This window comes from Tiliqua scincoides, chromosome 8 (genome assembly GCF_035046505.1).
Source record: "Tiliqua scincoides isolate rTilSci1 chromosome 8, rTilSci1.hap2, whole genome shotgun sequence".
Taxonomy (NCBI): Eukaryota; Metazoa; Chordata; class Lepidosauria; order Squamata; family Scincidae; genus Tiliqua; species Tiliqua scincoides.
Window position 1 is genome coordinate 46,906,086 of NC_089828.1, and position 21,142 is coordinate 46,927,227.

The following is a 21,142-nucleotide window of genomic DNA, read 5'->3' on the forward strand; positions in this document are numbered from 1 at the left end:
GTAAGTTGACAATATGGTCAGGACTACATAGACTGACTGCTGCATTATTTTTAACTATGTTGCAATGTGATGGTACCCAAATATGCAGCTTCCTCCAGGGATTGTCAATGTTGGCTGGGGCTCTTTTCATGAGTGCTGTGTTCAGGTGCATGAGGTTCTTTATGCCTATCTCCAAGCTTGGCAGGGTTACTTCCTAAATCAGAACTGTTAAGCAAGATGCAGCCCCCAAAGCTCCTTATCCAGCCCCTTGATAATTTAGTTCTTCCAAAGCCATCCTTTCAGCAGCACCACTTCTGCTAAGGCATCACTTCACAGACCACTTAGCTGCTGAGTTGAAAAGTGACATGTCAGCAGAAGTGGTGCTGCTGAAAAGGTAGCCTGTGTAATAATTAGGCTCTCCCATATCTTGAAAATATGATCAAGATTTGCAAATTTTCTCTTCTATCTTTTGCAGCAGGGTTTCTACATGATAATGAAGTGCTTTTTTCTGGCCATCATCTGTTTAATTACATCACTTCTGACCCTCAGCAGGTACCATAAAAGCTATTTGGCCCACTATATGAAATGAGTTTGAAACCCCTGCCCTAAATATTTCTCTCCTACCAGGCTGCCTCCTGTCGTATACTCCTGGGGTTTGGGGTGTTCTCTGTTCTCAGAGAAGTAACACTTCTCTGTTACTGGTTTAGTTTGGTTCAGGCTCTACATGCTACTAGGCCTAAACTATACGTATTCATGACACCTCCCATTTCAGCAATTTCAGACACAGCCCTTTGCTGACCTAGTCTGAGGCTGTAGGAGGATCTGCTGCTTTCTTAGGCAGAATGGCCTAATGGAAACACCAGCCATCAGTTATTTGCTTTGTATGTGTCCTATTACAGTCCAGGGGGTTGGGGAGTAGATTAAAATGGGCAGGTTGCCCGGTCATCCTAGCAACTGGCTTCCTCACATGGCCAAACACACGATACGAGAGCCACAGGCATCAGCATAGCTTACTCGCATGACTGAATGCAAACTGCAGGGCTGATTTCTGTTTACTCCCTTGGGGTAGGGAAGGGACTTCAGTAGTGAAGGAGATGGCCCTAATGTTTGGGGAGTTCTGGAGGCAGGTGCTATAACTGTAAGTGGGTAAGGGAAATTGCTGAGCAATCCTATTCAGAGCTTGTTCAAAGACTGATAAATTTATTTGCAACAGACGTACCAAAACAATGCCATTTTTAATAGTGCAGATTAAATACATTGCTGCCCATATTCCTTCCATTTCCTTGTGAAGCCCAGGTATATCCGCCCCTCCCTCGTAGACATGGTCTAGTGTGGGAGGAGGTCCATGGGGGTACCACAAAAAGTTACCACACTGAGTGACAACAACCCTAGTGATGCCACTGTTCATAGCATCAAGTACTAGGTATAAGTTAGAAATCCACTGGGTGTTTTTTGTCTTGCTTTTATTGGTTTAATTATTTTTTCACTTTTTATTGTTGCATGTTTTAAATTTTGAAAGCCACCTTGAGTGGCCTTACTGGGAGAAAGGTGGAGTATAAATGCATTAAATAAATCATTTTAGTCCTCTTGGCAAAAAGATGAAGCATGAATTCCATGGAGCATTAGTTGGGTGAAGACAGCTGTTAATTTTTTTATGGTGTGTATTACAGATATAAACAAACATGCATCTAGCATACATACAGTAAGAGAGAAACAGAAGAACAGCAGCTATTCCATAACTCATGTTGGTCAAACCAAGAACCCTAAGCAAGATTATCCTGTCCATTCAATATTCATTAAAATAAATGAAAACCTATATGGCTAGGTATTGCCATCCAAATTGTCATCCCTGCAATTCTGGATGGACTTACCTACTGTGTCATCTTCTTTGGTTATTCTTTAAATATATCAACTTTCTGATGGTATATGTGACATATGCTAATAGCAAATGCAGGTGATTGAGTGCTGATCCAATCAGATTGCAAGCAATACAGGATGTTCCCAAAATAAGGTTGTGGTTTCTACAGACTCAAGGGACTGCCTAGGTATGCACCAGTAGATAATGTGTGTAAATTCAGAAAGGGAGGAAAAGAGGACAACGACCCAAAAAGGCCTGATGTGAACTGAGTGTGCTCATTGGCTGTGAGGAGCCATGGCAAGTTGTGGTATCAGTTGGGTTGGAGGAAATGCCATAGAACATTGAGGGAGAGAGAGAAGGGAAGGAGAATTGGTCTCCTTGAGCCAACTGGGCATCAGGGTTGGTGAAGTGCAACATTTTGTTACAGGTCCCTCTTGTATTTCATATTTCAGCCAGTCTACAATGTCTGGCAACTTGGTCTTCTTTCAGTGGGCTGCTGTTGTGATTCTAGCTGCAGTCAGTAGACTTGTATCCATTTTTACTTTATCCAGCCGAGATCTGCCATTTGACATATCCTAATGACATGACTTTTGCATCAAATGGGTGGTCCTGGATTATCTACTGACAAACGCTGGCCCAGGGGCTGGATTCAGGGTTCAGACAAACCCATCTGCCTGGTGAGTGGACCTTACCTTTCCGTCTCTGTGTGGCTTGTCATCGGATAGACCTGGGCACCAGCAAGCTCTGACCAGTCGTGTCTGCCTGGACGTCCTGTTGCACATAAGAACAGCCCCACTGGATCAGGCCATAGGCCCATCTAGTCCAGCTTCCTGTATCTCACAGCGGCCCACCAAAAGCCCCAGGGAGCACACCAGATAACAAGAGACCTCATCCTGGTGCCCTCCCTTGCATCTGGCATTCTGACATAACCCATTTCTAAAATCAGGAGTTTGCGCATACACATCATGGCTTGTACCCCATAATGGATTTTTCCTCCAGAAACTTGTCTAATCCCCTTTTAAAGGCGTCTAGGCTAGACGCCAGCACCACATCCTGTGGAAAGGAGTTCCATAGACCGACCACACGCTGAGTAAAGAAATATTTTCTTTTGTCTGTCCTAACCCGTCTAACACTCAATTTTAGTGGATGTCCCCTGGTTCTGGTATTATGTGAGAGTGTAAAGAGCATCTCCCTATCCACTCTGTCCATCCCCTGCATAATTTTGTATGTCTCAATCATGTCCCCCCTCAGGCGTCTCTTTTCTAGGCTGAAGAGGCCCAAATGCCGTAGCCTTTCCTCATAAGGTCCCCCAGCCCCGTAATCATCTTATTCGCTCTCTTTTGCACCTTTTCCATTTCCACTATGTCTTTTTTGAGATGCGGCGACCAGAACTGGACACAATACTCCAGGTGTGGCCTGGTGGGACTCTGGGTAACAGATGTGACTGCCCAGAGCATCCTGGTGCTCAGGTCTACTCAGACGATGAGCCACACGGGGGCAGAATGGAAAGTTGCGGTCCAGATGGGGACTGCATTCCAGGTTCACAGTGGTCACAAGTTTAGGTGCTGCTGGTTAACCTGATAGATGTATTTGTTCAGCAGACTTCTCTGTAAGGTGCATGGCTACGCGGCTCTAATCAAAGCCTCATTCAACCTTCCTCTTGATGCTCTGGAGCTTGGATTGATGACATTGTCAAACGTTCCACAGTCACTTCTGTGTATCTACCATAGAGCTTCACATGCTCAAGGGAAAAATTGTTGATAGCCTCTTTTTTGACTTGCTTCTCCAGTTGTTTATCTGAACTTATTAGACTGAAGACAACTTGGCATAACCAAAGGCCTGATTGCAGGCAATGGCCCTCTAAATATGCAAAATGGATGCAGTGGGGCATTTGGTGGGCCACTGTGAGATACAGGAAGCTGGACTAGATGGGCCTATGGCCTGATCCAGCAGGGCTGTTCAGTGGTGCAGCCTGCTTCAGGATATTGGGCAGGAGTGAAATAGTTGGTCAGCCAGTTGTGGTTCCATGCACTTTGTTCCTTGGGAAGGAGGGCCCGTTGCGAGGAAGATTTGTAAATCAGTATGATGTCTGGTCTATCTAAAACTTCTGCAGTATAATCTGTTGCATTTTTACTCTGTGACAACAGCTGGTAATATTACATCCCCACCTAGACAACTCTGTGGTCTGCAGTTTTTAGAGAAAGGAGGTGAACAGTGAAAGGGACACTTTCAGATCTGTGGGGCAGTGTTATAGACCAAATATCTACCCTTAAGCAGCAAGCTCTGGGGATAGTTGCCTGCCTGGAGCTTGGGCCTTCTGTGTTTTCAAAAGTAAGAGGTGTGCTTATTTTTCCAGGAGGAGCAGCTGTACCATGATTTGTATGTGGCACTCAGAAAGCGATACCAGTCCCTACAGCGGAGCCATGAGAACGAGCGGACTCTGGCCCAGAAGCTGGCAAGCATCACTAAAGAAATGGTGGGTACAAGACTGGACTATAGCAAACCCTGAAGGGTAGACCTGGGCTCACCCTCCTTCCCTAGTCTTTTATGATATTTTGAGGCCCTTGTGATCTCCAAGCTGTTGGCAGTGTTATGCAGGATTCTATGCCAGTTTGCTTCCTTTCTGTCGTCCTCCTTTCCCACTTGGCAGCAATCATTTCTTCCCTCTGGTGTGCATGTGTAGCATCCTTGGAAACACACTGGGTCTATATGAACAGCAGAGAGATTCTCAGGGCTAAGGAATGAGAGAGAGAGAGAGTCTCAAAGGGCTGTGTGGGTCTGTTGTCCTGCAGGACCTGGTGGGATGCTAGAGTAAGGGTTTCAGGCAGGGGTCTTTTGTGGAGATGCCAAGGATTGAACCTGGGACCTTCTATAGGCAAAGCATATGCTGTGTCCTATCCCCAAGCTAATTGTGTGTTGTGTACCTCCTTGTGTTACCCTTATCGCTGATATTCCATTGGTTGACACAAGCTCTAGTCTTAGAAGAAATATTTCTATCTACTTTTCCCCCTATTCATAATTCTATAAACTATCATGCCTCCTACCACCCCACTCCTCTTACTAGACTGCTTTTCTTCCTCCTAAACACAAATCCTCAAAACACCTCTGCTCATAAGGAAGTTTCTCCATCTTCCACCCATTTCAGGGGCTGACAAACATTGAGTGGCCCTAGTAGTTGGCCTAAACTTTGCTTGCCCACTCCCCTATCCTTGCTGTGATTGTGAAGGGCTGGCTCTTGGTTGCGATGTCTTGATGCTGCATTTTTCAGGTGCTTTGTGCACTGCTAATGCCCTGCATGACTATGGGCATGGCTGCCTTTGACATGACATTCCTTCCTGTATTTGAAGTGTGCTGTTGAGTTTCTCTCTTCCTTACCCCAGCAGAATATATCTAGTTCCTTCCACCTTTGCTTACATAGGTCTTGCTTTCTAGACCCTCAACCATCTTCATTCTCCTTATTTTGAAGCCATTTCTAAGGCTTTGTCTATATCCTCCTTGCAATGCAGAACCCAAAACTGGACACACCTTTTGTGTATATGAGTTACATAAGCTGCTTTGAGGTTTCCCATGTGGCTAGGAAAGGCAGGATGGACATTTTAATGGGGAAATATATACTACTATTTTTAGATGGGATAAGCAGAACTGTGTATAGAATTACTAATGTGTCTGCACCATCCATTTACACAAAAGCTTTGTGATTCTGGCAGCTGAATTTTCTATTCCTATTGGGCAACCCAATCCTGAGCCGCCTGGGGCGCATAGCTATGGTGGCGCCAAAAATGGCTGCTGCAGCATCCTGCATGCTTTGGGCAGCCACTGCCAGCTTCTCGCGAGAAGGGGACTTTTGTCCCCTTCCCCTGGGTAAACGGAGTAGCCCTGCAATGAGGCTACTCGATTGTGAATCAAATGCCCCACATTGGGTGGTGAATCAAATGCCCCACATTGGGTGGTGAGCCTGATGCGGAGGCTTTGGATCCAGTGGAGTGTTGCTCCACTGGTCCCACTTCCTCCTGCCCTCTCCCCACCTCCCCGTAACACCTCCTCCCTGCCCTCCGCTCTCCTCCCCCCCATGCCCCCACTTACCTCTCTGCTGAATTAATATTTCTGGTGAACTGTTTTCCTTGACATCAAAATCTCTTCCTGGGTGGTCACAGCCAACTGTCTCCATTCCAGTCGTCCTCAGATTGCTCTTGGCTGTCTTGCAGTCTCTTTATCTCATGTCCTGTTGTAGCCAATTATGTTTAATTGAGGCTAGCTGTGAACAAAGGTGCCCGGCATTTTTCTGAATAGACCCAGAACTTCAAATCAGATGATTTGTTTACTACAGTTAGCCCAGACATCTGATTTACGTTCAGACTTGGTAATATTAGTCTGAAGAGTCACATGAGAACTAAATTCAAAACCAAGAACTGGATCCAAGACTACGATTGGTCACAAAACTTGGACAGTTGAGATCCTCAATGTTTCCAAATGTTCAGAATTCTTAACTCTGCTTTTAGGATGCTGAGTATTTTTTTTTTTAAGAGCTGAAATTAGAATTCCCTAGTCTGGACTTAAATTAAAGTCTGGACTGATCTACAATTGTGGTCTTCTTTGTGTACATTTTGACTTAAATTTTAGCCTGTCTTCCTACATTGTTACCCTGGTTTTAGATTTCAACAAGCAGACTCTTGATTTAATGGACTTTGATTTAACAGACTTTGGAACTGTCATTTTCTGCTCCATTAAAAACTAATTGTATCTGTTTTGCACATGTGTGTCTCCATTGACTTTACTGCATTTGGATTTAACAGATCTTTTTTGGCATTGACACACCTCCCATCCATTAAACCATTGATCCAGCACTTCCTATTATGTCTGATTTGGCATCCTTTAGCTTCTTGAGGTGCTCTGCTTGAGGAGGTGGGGTTAGTAATAGAGATTCCAACTGTGGTGGATAGCTTGTAAGCTAGCAAGTTTGCATGTTGATCAGGCTGTCCCTCTCCTTCCACAGAAGGAGTGGTCATCTGATTCTAAGAAGTTCCAGGACATCATAGATACTGCCTTCTTGCACCTCCAGGAAGACAGGACAGCCATCAACCAACAGGTGAGAACAGTCACTTGGAGTGCACAAGTATCTGGGCAGCTTCTTGGCAGATGCTTGTGGGATGGTTACGTCAAGCAAGCCTCAGTTTTGAGACTTCTGGGGGTGGAAGGCATGATTAAGACGTTCCCTGTCGGTCTTGTTTTTCTCCCTTTCACACACATTTGATCTCTGCCTTGTCTGGACTGGGTTGTGCCTGACGAGAAGAGATTCAATCTTTTTCTTCCCATCTCTCTCTAGCAAGAGCAGATGAAAGGCCTCCTATCTCGATGCCAGAGCAAGGTCCAGAAATCATGCCAAGACCAAGAGGACATGAAGACCAGACTGGAGAAGGCCCTGCAGGACAAGGAAACGGTAAGAGGTTGAACTCCACTCCTATCTCTTTCTGCACCCCACTTGTTCCTGAAAACTGAAGCTTAGCAACTGTACAACATAGTACATATTCAGTATCCAGTTAAGAAATGATCGTAAGCCACTCTGGCTTGTTCAGCACCTAGAAGGTGGAACTCCCTGCTCAGTGAGGAGCATTTTACCTGGGTGTATCCTACTGCCTTTTAAACAAGTTGTCATAGTACAGGGGCTAAGAATGGTTCCCTGGTTTGAATCTTGCCTCTGCAGTGAGTTCTCCCTGGGTGGCCTCAGGCACATTGTTCCCTCCCAGCTTCAGCTGCAATATGAGGGACCATTCTTTCTTCACAGGAGCTGTTGTATTATCTTGTTGTTGTCTTTATGGAAAGTGCCATGCACATGCCAAGTAGCATTTAGGCAAACTTGTCTATTGGCCTTCCTTGATTTTTTTATTCCTTATGTCTGTGATTTTGATGAGATGCTCTACTTACCCATGGTTTTGTATTGATCATCTTTAAATATATAGCATTCTCCTTGAGTGTGTTTGGTAGAGGTCAAATTAAAATAAATCAGTCTGTGCTTGTGCCAGATGGGCTGCATCCGGATGAGGTGCTCTCCCACCATATCTTCCTGATGACTCCCGGATGCAAACAGGAGTGCCTTCCAGTCGTGACGAGAGGTGTTCTGAGACACGGGGAGGTCTTACAGTTGGCTGCCCCCCCCCGCAAATTTCATTATCTGTGTGTGTGTGGTGGGGTCCCTGGAATGGATCCCCCAAGGCTCCACTCTACAGGACTGCAACCTAAGCCCAGAGCTCTCCTATGTGGATAGTGTTGCTGCTGTGCCTATGGCAATGGAGGCTTTTGATACTGTCTGATATCTGCCTGGCATGTGGTGACTTTCAGAGTTCTCACTGGTTTCCTGTTTCCCCTTCCACCTTTTCTTCCCTCTTCTTGCAGGCATTCCTGGTTCTGGAGTCATTCCGCAAGCTTGCTGGAGCCCAGATCAAGGACCTGAAACAGAGTTCAGAGTCTCAGCAACATCTCCGAGCCCTATTGGAGGAAGCACATGACCACCAGGTGAAAAAAGGGGGCAATTTGAGTTAGACCTTGGGCTGGAGGGAGCCAGCATGCCCCCTCCGAAGAGTTGGCTTTGGTTTTGCTGGGGAGGGGATTTCCTGCCAAATCTGACCATGCGTTAGCCAGCAGATGTCCTCTGTGGTATAGTCAATCCTGGCATTTGGTGCTGAATTCAACTTCCTAAGGACTGCTACTTTCATTTCAAAATTATCTTAAGACAAGGCCCACAGTTCTGTTTTAAGGAAGTGTGCAAACCACCCTGGCAACAATTTAGAACAAGTTGGGGGGAAAATGAGAACGATAGAGAGGTGTGTTTTTATTTATTTAAAAGGTTTTTATCCCGCCTTTCCTATGCCGGAGTAAATGCACAAGGCGGCTTACAATTCAGATTAATATACACAGTATAAAAAAATAAGTAAAATCATAAAAGGGGAGCACAATCAATTGGAGGGCAACTATTTATGTCTAAAAGACTGCTACAGTGGGGGGGGGGGGCAGATGAATAACACATCACCCAAACACAAGTTTAGAACCAAACTGTTTTGAACCCTTGCCAGACGACCATGAGGGAGGGGGCAGTTCTTAGTTCCCCTGTTGGGAAATTCCGTAGTTGTGCTACAAAAGAGAAGGTTGCACCTGTGCTGCCATCCCTCTAACTTGGGATAAAGGCAGTGCTTGAAGGAGAGCCCCCTCAGAAGACCTAAGAGTGGGCTGGAATGTATGGATATAAGAACATCCCTTATCAAATGTGAGAAGGCTATCACAGCAGGGAGTCAATGATACTATTCATACCTCAACCAAGCCAAAGGGCTATCAAAATGAGAAGGTTTCATCCAAAAACTGCCTCCCAACAATCTCAGGTAGCCAAGGGACAGCTGAATAAGAGCTCCAATGCAGGGGGTGGGGGCAGAAATGAAGCTTCAGGGTCCCACAGAGCTCTTCGCTGCTCCCACATGAAGGAAAATCAGTAGAGATTCTGCAAAATGGTTACAAATGTACATAATATAGCTTGTAGAATTTGTGTTTTCTTGCTATAATGTGGATATAAAAAGACTAAGAGTAGGAGAAAGGTTCAGGTTGCCAGATCTTGCCCTACCTTCTTCCCCAGCCCATCTTCCTCTCCCTGCTCCCACCCTAGAGACCGGTTTGCTCTGGATGAAGCGCATCACTCTGGCACTCCCTGGAATGTGAATCTCACTCATACTTCACCCCATCTGTTCTGCAGGTTGATCTCTCTAGAGGGTACAGCAAATATGTGGAGGAAGGGGATCATCTCGCAACAGCCATGCAGGAGGACTGGGCCCAAATGCGGCTTGATGTGAGTGTTTTTATGGCACCATAAATATACATAGAGTGAAGACCAATCCCTTGATTATCTTGCAGTAGTACCTGCTTGCAGTCTCTGCCTTTCCTTAGCCAAGTCCACTTTGCCTAATGGGATCACTCTTGGGTTCTCTCCACAGTATGAGACTTGGATAAAGATGCTGACCAGATGCCGGGCCACAGTAAAAGGAATGCAGGAGGAGGTGAAAGCTGCCAGGCATGAGCGTGCACAACACAAAGAGGCAAGCTCTACTTCCTGTGGCAAATCAGAGTGGGAGACTCCTGAACTTGCACTTGTGGATATCCTATGGCCTGGGCTGCACATGCCCTGGGGTGGGGTGAAGATTCTATCCCATGAAATGCTACATTCTGCAACTTCCATCATATAAATTATGTCAAATATATATTTGACCACTTTCTGTTTCTGCTTTGTCATGGGATCAATGCAGCATGATGACAAGAAATTCTGTCCTGATTGACGCCCCTCCCCCAGCAGTTTCTGAGGCTTTACCGGAAACTTGCTTGGACCCCTGTAGCATCAGAACTAGAAACTTGATTTCTGTATCAGAAAGTGCAGAGGCAACCTCAGGCTGCTGGATATTGGAACATATGCCAGACCCTATGACTGTGCAGCAGTTATGGAAGAAGAGCATACCTGACACCTTCTTTCCCTTGTTTTTGTTAATCTCTGTAGGTCTGTGATAAGCTGGAGGCCAGTACTGTGGAACTGGTGGAAGCACTGGGCCTGGTGAATCAGCTGACAGAAGCAAATGCTTACCTACGAAAAGGTGAATTACTCCAATGAAATTTAATGAAAGGCAATTGCAGTGCTTTTGATGGCTAACTTTCATTTATTTTGTTAACCTTCCTTAAACAAAATAAATAAATGAAATAAATGGGTGTTTTGAGTTGAGAATTTTAAAAAATGCAGATCATTATACCAAGTTTTGCCCTAAACTCTTGAAAGACTGGATGTGCTGGATTGCTTTATGCAAGGCATTCTCGCATAATAAAAGCTGGCTGTTCAGAAATGAATTGAGTAACTCAATCCTTTCTCTATTGAGCTGGACTAGAGTAGAAAGCATTTGCTTCCAAGTCTTCAGCAAGATTTGCATAGTTCTTCCTCCCATCCCCACCCATTGCAAGTGGGGGCCTGAGGGGCAGAAGAGAAGCTGTGTGGTGTTGGTCACCAGTAGACTCTTACATGACTGCTTTTGTGCCTTTCTCCAAAGCTCTGCCCACAAATGGAAGTAACTTGGAATGCATATACAGCAGCTTGAAAAGTGGCAGCTGTGTTAGAGCTCACTTGCACTTCCTCTTGCACTTCAGGTTTAAGTCTGAGACTTTTCCAGTGCTTGCTCCCACCTCCCCCAGAGCTGTTGCAGTTGTTTTCCCCTGTGTGAATTGTATGTTGTCGATGGAGTCCTTGATGCTAAGTCCTTGATGGAGTCCAGTATGGTCTTGGGGCATACTGCAAACACAAACTGGTACAAAACTCTTGCAACTGCCATAGCTTTTTTTTTTTTCCCCATAGCATCCTGTGACCTGCAGATTGATGAAGCTTCTGAGAGATGGCTTCCTCAAAGAACAATTCGCAGGATACTCCTAGGGAGGGGGAATGACTTTTTAAAAACTAATTTTGAATTGGTAGTGGAGGGATCTCCACAGACTGTGCAGACTTTAGATTTTATATTTTGACTGTGCCCCTGCTGTAGAATTGGAGGCCCTGCTGCTGAGGGCAGGCGCTGCAGAGGATGAGCAGGAGCGACTTCAACAGGAAAGAGAGATTCTGTCCCAGTGCCTGGCAGAAAAGGAGAAGAGTCTGGAGGAAATGACAGGGTGAGTCTCTTGCAGCACAATTCTAAGCATGCCTGCTCAGAAGTCCCCTGAATTCAATGGGACGTTGCCAGGTACGTCTGTGAACAGGATTGCAGCCTTAATGCTTACTGTCTATTCTGGGGTTTCCTTTAAAAAACACACCAACAAATAAAAATAAGACACCATACAGGTATCCCCTGCTTTCTGACAGTTCGTTTTTTGACAATCCACTCTTTCAACATTTCAGTTATACCAGAAGCCATTTATTCAACGCATGCTCCCCTCTTTCAACCTCTCTGCTGTTCTGAAGGCTAAAATTGCCCTTCCCTGTGCTGATTTGCTTATGGCATGGTGATTCAAACTGTGTGTGTACGTGTGAGAGAGAGTGCCAATTTTAGCTCCTGGTCTGTTCCCATCCTTGAAGGCATTAATGAGAATCCATTTGCAGAAATCATTGTGTGAAAGAGGGAACTTGCAAGATAAAGGCATTTGCAATTTGCTAGCTAAAAAAGCATTGGAAGCAACATTTGTAAACTAAAAAAAACCAGGTTCCACTTCTCAACCATTTCAGCTTTTCACCACTTCTCTGGGCCCCAATTGGTCAAATGAGCAGGGGACACCTGTATATTGTGAACTTGAATATGTCTGTATTAAGGCTCCCAAAAACATATGAAACAGAAGCCAATTTGAGCGTTGGTGGTATAGGCTGAGCTGCAAATAGCACTGTCTCCATGTGAGTCTCTTCTCTGCTGTTGACTCACTAGTTGCCTTGGGCAAGTGCTCCCTTTCAGTTCCAACTGCAGTATAAGTCTTTGTCTCATAGGGCTGCAGCACCAAGATAATGCATACTTGCAAAGTGTCAAACTAAAAGTTACAGAAATGCTGATCACGATAATACATTTGATGCAGAAATTAGGAAACTGAATAGGGTTCATTCTCAATAGGTTGGGCTTGATTTGCAGGCAAAAGAAGAGATGGGAGGGGAACAAGTCTTTCTGAAAACTATGATGAGGGAACCGAACACTGCAGCTGCTCAGGGGTGGAATGTACTTATGTTCTGCTGTTTTGTCCTGGCAAATGGTTTTTAAGACCAGGTTAATACAACCTTTCCTGGCACAGGCTGAAAAATTTTGGCCTAAGCTCAGAGTATGGTTGTGTGTACTTGGGAATTTATCCCACATTTGTCCCAAGCAACCTTACTCTTGAGAGCACAGAACTTGCTCTCATAACCATTCATTTGTTTTTTTTTAGGTTGTCTCGGGAGAAGGAACAAGAATGGGAGAAGATGCAGCGAGATCTACGTGAAGCATTGGACTGCCGAGAGGTATGGGGGTGAGGGAGTGCAGTGTCAATAAGTGTGTCCCAAAAGAAAAATGGCCTGTGGGGTGGTGGGAGGGAGAGCTGCCCTTCCTCCTAAAACATGTCAAATATTTGGGGGGTGTATTTGAGAGGTTCTGAGGAAACAAAAAGAGCTAATATCACTCAGATTCCCACCCATGTTTTTTCCCCTCTTCCTCCCCACAGTTTATGGAACAAGAGAGTCAAGTTGTCAGGTATCAACTCACAGAGACAGAGGAGGAGTTGAAGGCCACCCTTTCAACTCTGCGTGAGCGCAGCACCCACCTGGAAGATCTCAAGGACAACTACAAGAAGCTCCAGTAAGTAGCCTCCTCTTGCAGCTAATGTTGGCTCTTTTTGTCCTCTGGCAGAATACTGCCTGAAGCAGTGTGGGAATGCAACTCTTGGCGTGCAAAATAAGCCACAGGAATTGCCCTGCTGTCATAGGGTGCTGGGCTAGAGGGGCCTTAGGATCTGTTTTCTGCCATCAGGTTGGGGGTACAGAAGGCAACAAACTGTTGCATTCTCGTGTCTTTCCCAGCATTGAGTAATGAAGACCACCCAATTGGATTCATAACTGAACAGATTTGCACTTGGGTCTCCCCAATCAAAATCTCACTTAAGCTCATAAAAAGAACTCTGCAGTGTCACCTAGTCTCTTGGGCAGGGTTAAATGGGGCTAGGTAGAAGCCTTCAGGCTTCTTGGGTCTTCTCACTGCCATCCCTCCGTCTTAGCTGGAGTCCTACCTTTTGGTCTGTGCCAGTGAAGAGCACTCTGTTGTGAGATTTCTCTCCCCTAAAGGCAGGAGCAGGAAGTTGTTGTCAAGGAGTTGGCCAGCACAAAAGCAGAGTTGCAGAGCGCTGAAGTCAGCATGGCAAAATTCTACAAGACCTTGCTGGAGATCAGGGCCGTCCAGGCACAATTCCTAGAAATGGCAGACATCCTTAAGGCAGCGCTGCAAGGCAAGGTAGGAGCTGGGAGGAGCCTCTCGGCTGGCTGCAGCTGCCCTCTTTTCCCAGACCCAAAGGGCTGCCTTGACCCTTGCAGCAGCTACCCTGGCACCACCTGTCTCCTCTCCCTTTGTTGCAGGTGATGGATGTGCCTCAGAGGAGCAGGCCTTGCACTCCTGCATGGCAGACCCCACATCGCTTGGGGGCCTACACTCCTGCATGGCAGACCCCACATCGCTTGGCGGCCTACACTCCTGCATGGCAGACCCCACATCGCTTGGGGGCCTCTTTGGTCGACAGCATCCTCCAGGCTGCAGCAGAGAAAGGTGGGGCACAAAGTCTTCCATTTCACTCCTTTTAATTCCAGGGCCATTGGTCACGAACAATGGGCCTCCACTGCTCCTAGTTGGAGCAGCAACTTGCAGCTGCTCTTTGGCCTGCAGATGGAGGCCTCCCCCCGCCCCGTTACTGCTTTATTGAATGCTTGCGGAGGGGGTGCAACGTGACTCTGATGCAGCCTGGTCGTGGGTGCTTTCTTCAGCTTGTCCCATAGTTGCCATGCTGACCTTATTTGTCTTTAAACTCACTGGTCTTAGTCTCTACCTTTTTTTTAAAAGTAAATGTGAAATGATGACTCATTAGTGGGTTTCTAAACTTTTTAGCACCAGAACCAACTTTGGAGGCAATTAGTTATCTGATCTTTCCATCACCCTTTGGCGGCCCATCAAAAATCAGGTTGTGATTCATCAGTGGGTTCTAGCCCACAGTTTGGAAACCACTGAGTAGAATCCATAAGTTAACAAAAGAGCCTTCAAGGCGCCCCCCTTTCTTTCCATGAAGCCTGGGGCCTGCTCCTCTTATTCAACAAAGCTTTAGTAAGTATAGCTACTTGCATCCATCCCTTGTTCTAGCTTCTCCCTTTCACCTATAGTCGTCTTCTTTCCTCCTTTGCCAACACTTGGATTGTAAGCTGCATGGACAGAGAACTTTCACTTTTGTAAAGCACCATACTATGTAACAAGAGTCCTCCACTGGACAAGTGATGATGAGCTGAGAGGTGGGATTCCTGGGCTAACTGTACAGATTTAGGGAAAGATGCTGGAGTGCTGTTCAAGTTTTGTCATCTGTAAAAGTAACCTTGTGGGGCTGTTGGGGAAGGGTGTATCTTCAGGACACCAAGATCAAAATTCTGCAAAATGATGAGGAATGTTGCTGCTTCTCTGCCCTCCTGGTTGGTATCCCTAGGGAGAACCAGTCGTGATCCCACCTCCCTTCCTATGGCTTTCCGGGTGCATTCTTCAGACCATCCTACCTTTGTTCTCTTACAGATGTGGAAACCCCCACCAGCCTCCGCAGCGACAGCAGCGCCTTTACAAAAGCCACTCCAGCCATTCCTCCAACACCAGCCGGTACTAGCAGCAGACTGGAATGTTCTCCCCTTGCCCTGGACCTGTTAGGATTTGGGGGAGGGAACAGGGTGGCACTCCAGTGAAGACCAGCTTCTCTCATGTGCCACATTCCTGCACTTAGAGAGGCAGCTGGATTGCAGTCCGTACCACTCCATGATCTCCCTGTCCCTCTGTAGAGGTGGAAGAGAGCCTGGCAGACTCCCTCCTGGAGCTGCAGGAAGCTGCAGCCCAGCTCCATGTTCTGATCTGCCAACATCAGAAGGCCAAACAAGAAGAAGTTCAAGATCTGCAGGCTGAAAAGTGAGTGGTGTTCTGGGCTCAGATGTTGGGTTGACGTGCTTCTGGCAAGGCAGTGGCCAGCAGCACAGAGCTTGATTCTCTTGGCTTCTCAGCATTGGCTGTGCTACACTTCTTGTGCCTGAAGCACTGTGGCAGCAAATGGTGAGTTTGTTGCTGCTGTTTGGTCCATCAGCAAAAAGGCAATGGCTGCTGACCCCAAGTGATGGGAAAATGGTATGCACTGTTTGTTTGAAAAACTTATATCCCTCCTTTCCCATGCCAAAGCAAATGCCCAGGGTGGCTTACAAAGGTCCATAATAAAATGTACAATGTATAACAAGTAAGATAATCAAAATCAGCTAAAACAGAACAAAAAAGGAAACCCAAAAAAGATGAAATGTGCACTGTAGACCCGTTATGAAGCAGTCGAGCCACTGCACTGTTCCATGGTTGTGCTTGCATTACCACCTCAAGGCCTGTGTCATTGGCTATGCTCTACAGTATATATCTGGGAGATGCTGCTGCTCTTGAATCACATTCCCCTTCCCTCCTACCACTCTCCTACAACTTACCTTCTGCGAGGAGGATGATACCTCCACAGTAACTTCAAAGTGGCACAGTTGCCCCCTGCATTCTCCGGGGGGGGGGGGATTCTTTTAGGCTTCTATACTTGAGCACTTTTAACAGGCTCAAAATGTGTACCTTTGAGAATGCTCAAAGTGGTTTTTTCTAGGGTCCCTGGTTCCTAGAAACTAACCAGGGGGCCTAAGTTGAAATCTAGCATGTTTCCTATCCTCCTTGTGATGGGATCTTGGCTCAGCATTCTGTGTCTCTACCATTCCACAGCCTGCGACTTGAGCACCTGCTGGAAAGCCAGAGGTTGCAACTGCAGGCCGAACTGGATTCCCATGATGTCAATATTGCCAAGCTAAGCAAGGCTCTGCGTGTCCGTATCCAGGTGAGTTGCAAAGTGGAAGATCTGGGATTGGTAGGGTTGGGAGCACAAGGCTCAGTGGATCTTGGGCACAGAGCATCTAGGAGCTGCTTCTGAAACATTGCAGCATAGGGGGAGCTGCCTTGTCCGTATGCCTTCCATGTGGCTCTCTGCAGCTACTTGGGCTCATTATTCAGGATCTGCCTGTAGGGTAGAAGGATGTGGTATTTCTGTGTCTTGCGCTTGCATGATGAGGGTGGGCTGCAAGGATTTCCTATGATCCCTGCCTGTGTCTTAGCAAGGATTTCCTATGATCCCTGCCTGTGTCTTAGCCAAAGGTGGCATTCAAACTTTATATGTGAAGGGGAGATTGAGGGGGTTCCTCTTCAGGCCTCTTCTGATGGGTGACCACTTGCTGCAGCTGTGGCCTGACTGCCAGAGCCTAGAAAGGCTATTCTGAATGCTTTCTTCTTTTCTGCCCAGAATGAAAAAGAACTGCAAGATGCCCTCCAGAAGCAGGATGAGAGGCTGCAGCTGCTGATGGACCAGAGTGGGGAAGTTGCGGTATGATGGCTGGGTGGGGAGGAGTGGCTTAAACCTCCACATTGTTTTGAAGCTAGTGTGCAGCTCTGTCTGTGTGAAAAGAATAGCAAGTGTATTGCTGCCTGTCATACTGGCATCTGACCCTGCTGAGAAGGGTGTAGCCTCAAATACACCTGAGCCCTGGCACCTTTTTGACACTCACACAAGCACTGCCCAGGAGATGCCAGGCTTAGCAGCTTTGGTTACCTACCCCTTCGGGTTTTTTCCTTCCCTTCTTGGTAATGGGGGGGGGGGGAGGTGTTTACCAAAAGCTGGGCTTCCAGCATCCCACCTTTCTTCTGTAAGAAGAGTTCTCTTGTGTTGCTTCTGACCACACTCCCCTCCTTAGAACCTGCAAGAGGAAGTGGCCCAGCAAAAGCGTGCCCTTCAGAAGGCAGAGACGGAGGCCCTTGCACTGTGGGAAGAGTTGAAAGGGACAAAACCGTCCACTGTTGACTATGTCCAGGAGAAAATCTGGCTGCAGCAGGAGGTAGGTGTTGGGCTAGGGCTGATCTGCTGCTTATTAGGATTTCATCCAGAAAGGTCATTGCATTGTCAGGGCTCTTGGTTCTTGGGGTGATACACCCACCTGAGTCAAAGCCAGCTTAGCACTTCAAGATGCACCAAAATTGCTTCTGGAATCTCAGAAGCGTGTCATTAAGGGGGGTGGCCTTTCTTTGTGTGTGCTTCCCAGCACCCTGTACCCAGGTAGGTTTCTGATTGGTGGTCATGGCTAGGATGCTAGGTAAGCGATCTGGCTGGTCATGGTGAATAGGGTATATCAATATCCTACTGGATTTTTGAAGCCACAGGGTTGTGGGGTTTTGATTTTGATAAATGATTCTATGCATTATGTGAAGTATTTCTTGTCGAGATAACTTGTCAGGATAACGTGCAGCTAATTGACTTTCTCCTTTGGTGACCTGTGTTCTAGGGTGTCTGGGTCTAATGTAGGGCACTCCATACACTAGTCCTGTGGGCCGGATCTGGCACATGGCTGAATCCGTCTCCCAGGTGACCGGAACTTTCTTTTCTGCCAGGAAGCTTCCGTACCGTGCCACTGATCTCCCCCAAACATCTTGCTAGCCAGCTGCTTCCAGGGTCAGACACCTCAGCAGGCTTTGTGCCTACATTTTTGTGCAGAAGTGGCTGGCCCACATGCAATTTGAGGGAGTTCAGAGGCACAATAAGGAGGCCCCCCCAGCAGAATGGAGCGTTCCGTTTGCCCCAGGGAAGCCTTTTTCAGGGTGCAGTCTAACACTATGAAATGCATTTGCACACTGAGACCCTTTACACAGAGATGAACTTTCCACTTCCCCTTTCGCATGATGTCTCTCTTGCCTGCTCCTGTTTTTGGCATCTTGGGCTGTTAGCATCACTACCTCCCCCTCTCTTTTATGCCCCTTAGGTGTTGAAATTGAGGGAACTCCTCCTTGCAAAGGGCAATGAAAACGCAGAACTCGTAGCCAACTACCAGAGCCAGGTGAGGCGATGCTAGAAAAGATCCTTCTGGAAGAGGTGGAATCATTCTATCACTCTTGATCTAATCTTGTAAGCAGAGTGGCACACCCTGCATGCCTCTGGCACTTGGGTCACTTCTTCCTCCTGCTATCTTTTGACTTCTGTCTTCTAGGTGAAGAGCTTGGAGGATCGACTGCGCCAGACCCAGCAGGTGCTGAGGCAGCACAGAAAGGCGGAGGTGGAGGTGAGGGAGGTGAGTTCAAGTCCACTGTGTCAGGCTGCTCAGTGCTGCAGTGTGTCGGTCTGCTCAGTGTCTCCTCCCTGCCCCCCAACAGCTCCTTCAGGAGCATGTCCTCTTAAGAACATAAGAAGAGCCCCGCTGGATCAGGCCAAAGTCCAGCTTCCTGCATCTCACAGTAACCCACCAAATGCCCGAGGGAGCTCGCAAGAAAACAGACACAACCTGTGGTCTGGTGCCCTCCTCTGCATCTGGCAATCAGAGGCAGCCTGCCTCTAAAACCAAGAGCTTGCACATACCTACTATGCCTTGTAACCCGTAAGGAACTTCTCCTCCAGAAATTTGTCCAATCCCCTCTTGAAGGCATCCAGGCAAGATGCCATAACTACGTCTTGTGGCAAAGAGTTCCACAAACTAATTACACACTGGGTAAAGAAATACTTCCTTTCTGTCATAACTCTCCCAACACTCAACTTTCATGAATGCCCCCTAGTTCCGGTGTTATGTGAGAGGGAAAAGAGTGTGTCTCTATACACTGTGTCCATCCCCTGCATGATTTTGTATGTCTCAATCATGTCCCCCCTCAGGCGCTTCTCTTCTAGACTGAAGAAGCCCATACGCTTTAGCCTTTCCTCATAGGGAAGGTGCCCCAGCCCAGTAATCATTTTGGTTGCTCTCTTTTGCACCTTTTCCACTTCCACTATATCCTTTTTGAGATGTGGCGACCAGAACTGGACGCAGTACTTCAGGTGTGGCCTAACCATCGATTTGTATTGCGGCATTACAATATTAGCTGTCTTATTCTCAATACCTTTCCTAATGATCCCAAGCATGGAATTAGCCTTCTTCACTGCTGCCACGCATTGGGTTGACACTTTCATTGAGTTGTCCACGAGGACCCCAAGATCTCTCTCCTGATCTGTCACAGACAGCTCAGAACCCATTAGCCTATATGTAAAGTTTTGATTCTTTGCCCCAATGTGCATGACTTTACACTTACTTACATTGAAACGCATCTGCCATTTTGCTGCCCAGGGTCCTAGTCTTAAAAGTCTTGAAACCTACTGGTGGAAGGTTCTTCTCAAGCACCTCCTATCACATCGGTGAACATAGCACAAGCCTGGACCTTTCTGGTGTAGGGTAGAGATAGTTGTAGCAAATTATAATCCTTCCAGGCCAAAGACCTGGTCCTGTTCTCTCCCCTCCCTTTGCTGTGTGGGGCCATATATGTGTTTAGCAAGTGCTGGAGTTGGTATTACAGAATTCTGCATTTTCAAAGTAACTTTTGAACTTTTTTCCAAAGATGATGGTTTCTGTAATGGCAGAAAATATTTCCCTGCTTTCCTTTTTTAAGTGAGGGGGGCTGCTGTACTTCTAACTACCCTTTCCTTCTGCCTTCCAGGTGCTCTCCAGCTTGCCTGCTGATGTGACCAGCACCCCTGAGATACGCCACTTCTTGGAGTTTTTTTATTGAAGGCAAATGGGGGGGGGGAGGATCTGTATATATCAATTAAAGGTTTTATATATTAAAATGTGTGTGTTGCTGCAAGGATTGGTCTCTTGTGTGGTGTCCTTGTAACATAGACAAAGTCTTCCTTCTCCTGCGTGCAACTAGTGACTCTTCTAGAAATGGGTGAAGCATCTGTTTTCCCCTACCATAAGAATCACCTTGCTTTATCAGACCAACGTGAGCCTCTCTCCCCGCATTTGCTTATCCACAGTGGGGAACCATATGCTGCTGGATGCTGGCAGGGCAGGCTTTGAAGGCTGCACTCCCCCCCCCCCCCGTTTCTCTGTGTTAATTTTCACATGTTGAAGATGGGAGTAAAGGAAAAATTTGTGCCTGTGAGCAGCCTGACAGCTGGCAGTAGCCCATGACTCAGCAGGCTGTCTGCTCCGGAGAGTATCTACCTCTTGGGCCTGGCCTCCTTTTGCATCTCCCAGTGCTGTTCCTCCTCACCCTCCCAGTGGCATGCACATTGCCTTGGGCCTGTTCTGGTCCAGTTCTCAGCCTGATTTATCTCCAAGAAGGTGCTGGAATCCACCCTGCTCTTGCCCTTCAGTGTCCTCTGTTACAGATAACCCAGCTTCTCTCACTGGGGACCGGCAGATGGCGTGATCCTTCCCCCTCCCCAGTGTGGCCTAGATTCCCTTAGCTTGACATCTAGTTTAGATTCCACTTGAGTGCTCTGCTTTTCAGGGCCAGGCTTGCTGGATGAGGGTAAGAAAGGGTAGCAGGACTGGCTGTCTTTTGACACCTCCCCCCACCCTGTGGTTAGAAACAGGGCCCAAGCTACAGCCTGCTTTTTTTAAATTTATGAATTAAAGAGTGTGTTCTACTACTTGTGCTGTGGAGATCTCCATCTGCCTGGAAGAGTTCCTAAAACAAACATCCTGTGTCCTGGGCAACTTGAATTTTGCCACCTCTAACCATTTACAGAATCTTTCATTTTGTAATGCTA

The 21,142-nt window shown here is 46.9% G+C and overlaps 1 protein-coding gene across 1 annotated transcript; it reads left to right on the forward strand.

Annotated features, from left to right (window-relative positions):
* Positions 1-12,814: 12,814 nt before the first annotated feature.
* On the forward strand, positions 12,815-20,154 carry SPAG5 (sperm associated antigen 5). The gene is made up of 12 exons (XM_066636454.1): positions 12,815-12,820; positions 13,013-13,146; positions 13,629-13,794; positions 13,917-14,103; positions 15,106-15,186; positions 15,363-15,486; positions 16,312-16,423; positions 16,883-16,963; positions 17,331-17,471; positions 18,390-18,464; positions 18,615-18,695; positions 20,083-20,154. The coding sequence occupies exons 1-12, from the start codon at positions 12,815-12,817 to the stop codon at positions 20,152-20,154; spliced, it is 1,260 nt and encodes a 419-aa protein (XP_066492551.1).
* The last annotated feature ends 988 nt before the right edge of the window (positions 20,155-21,142 follow it).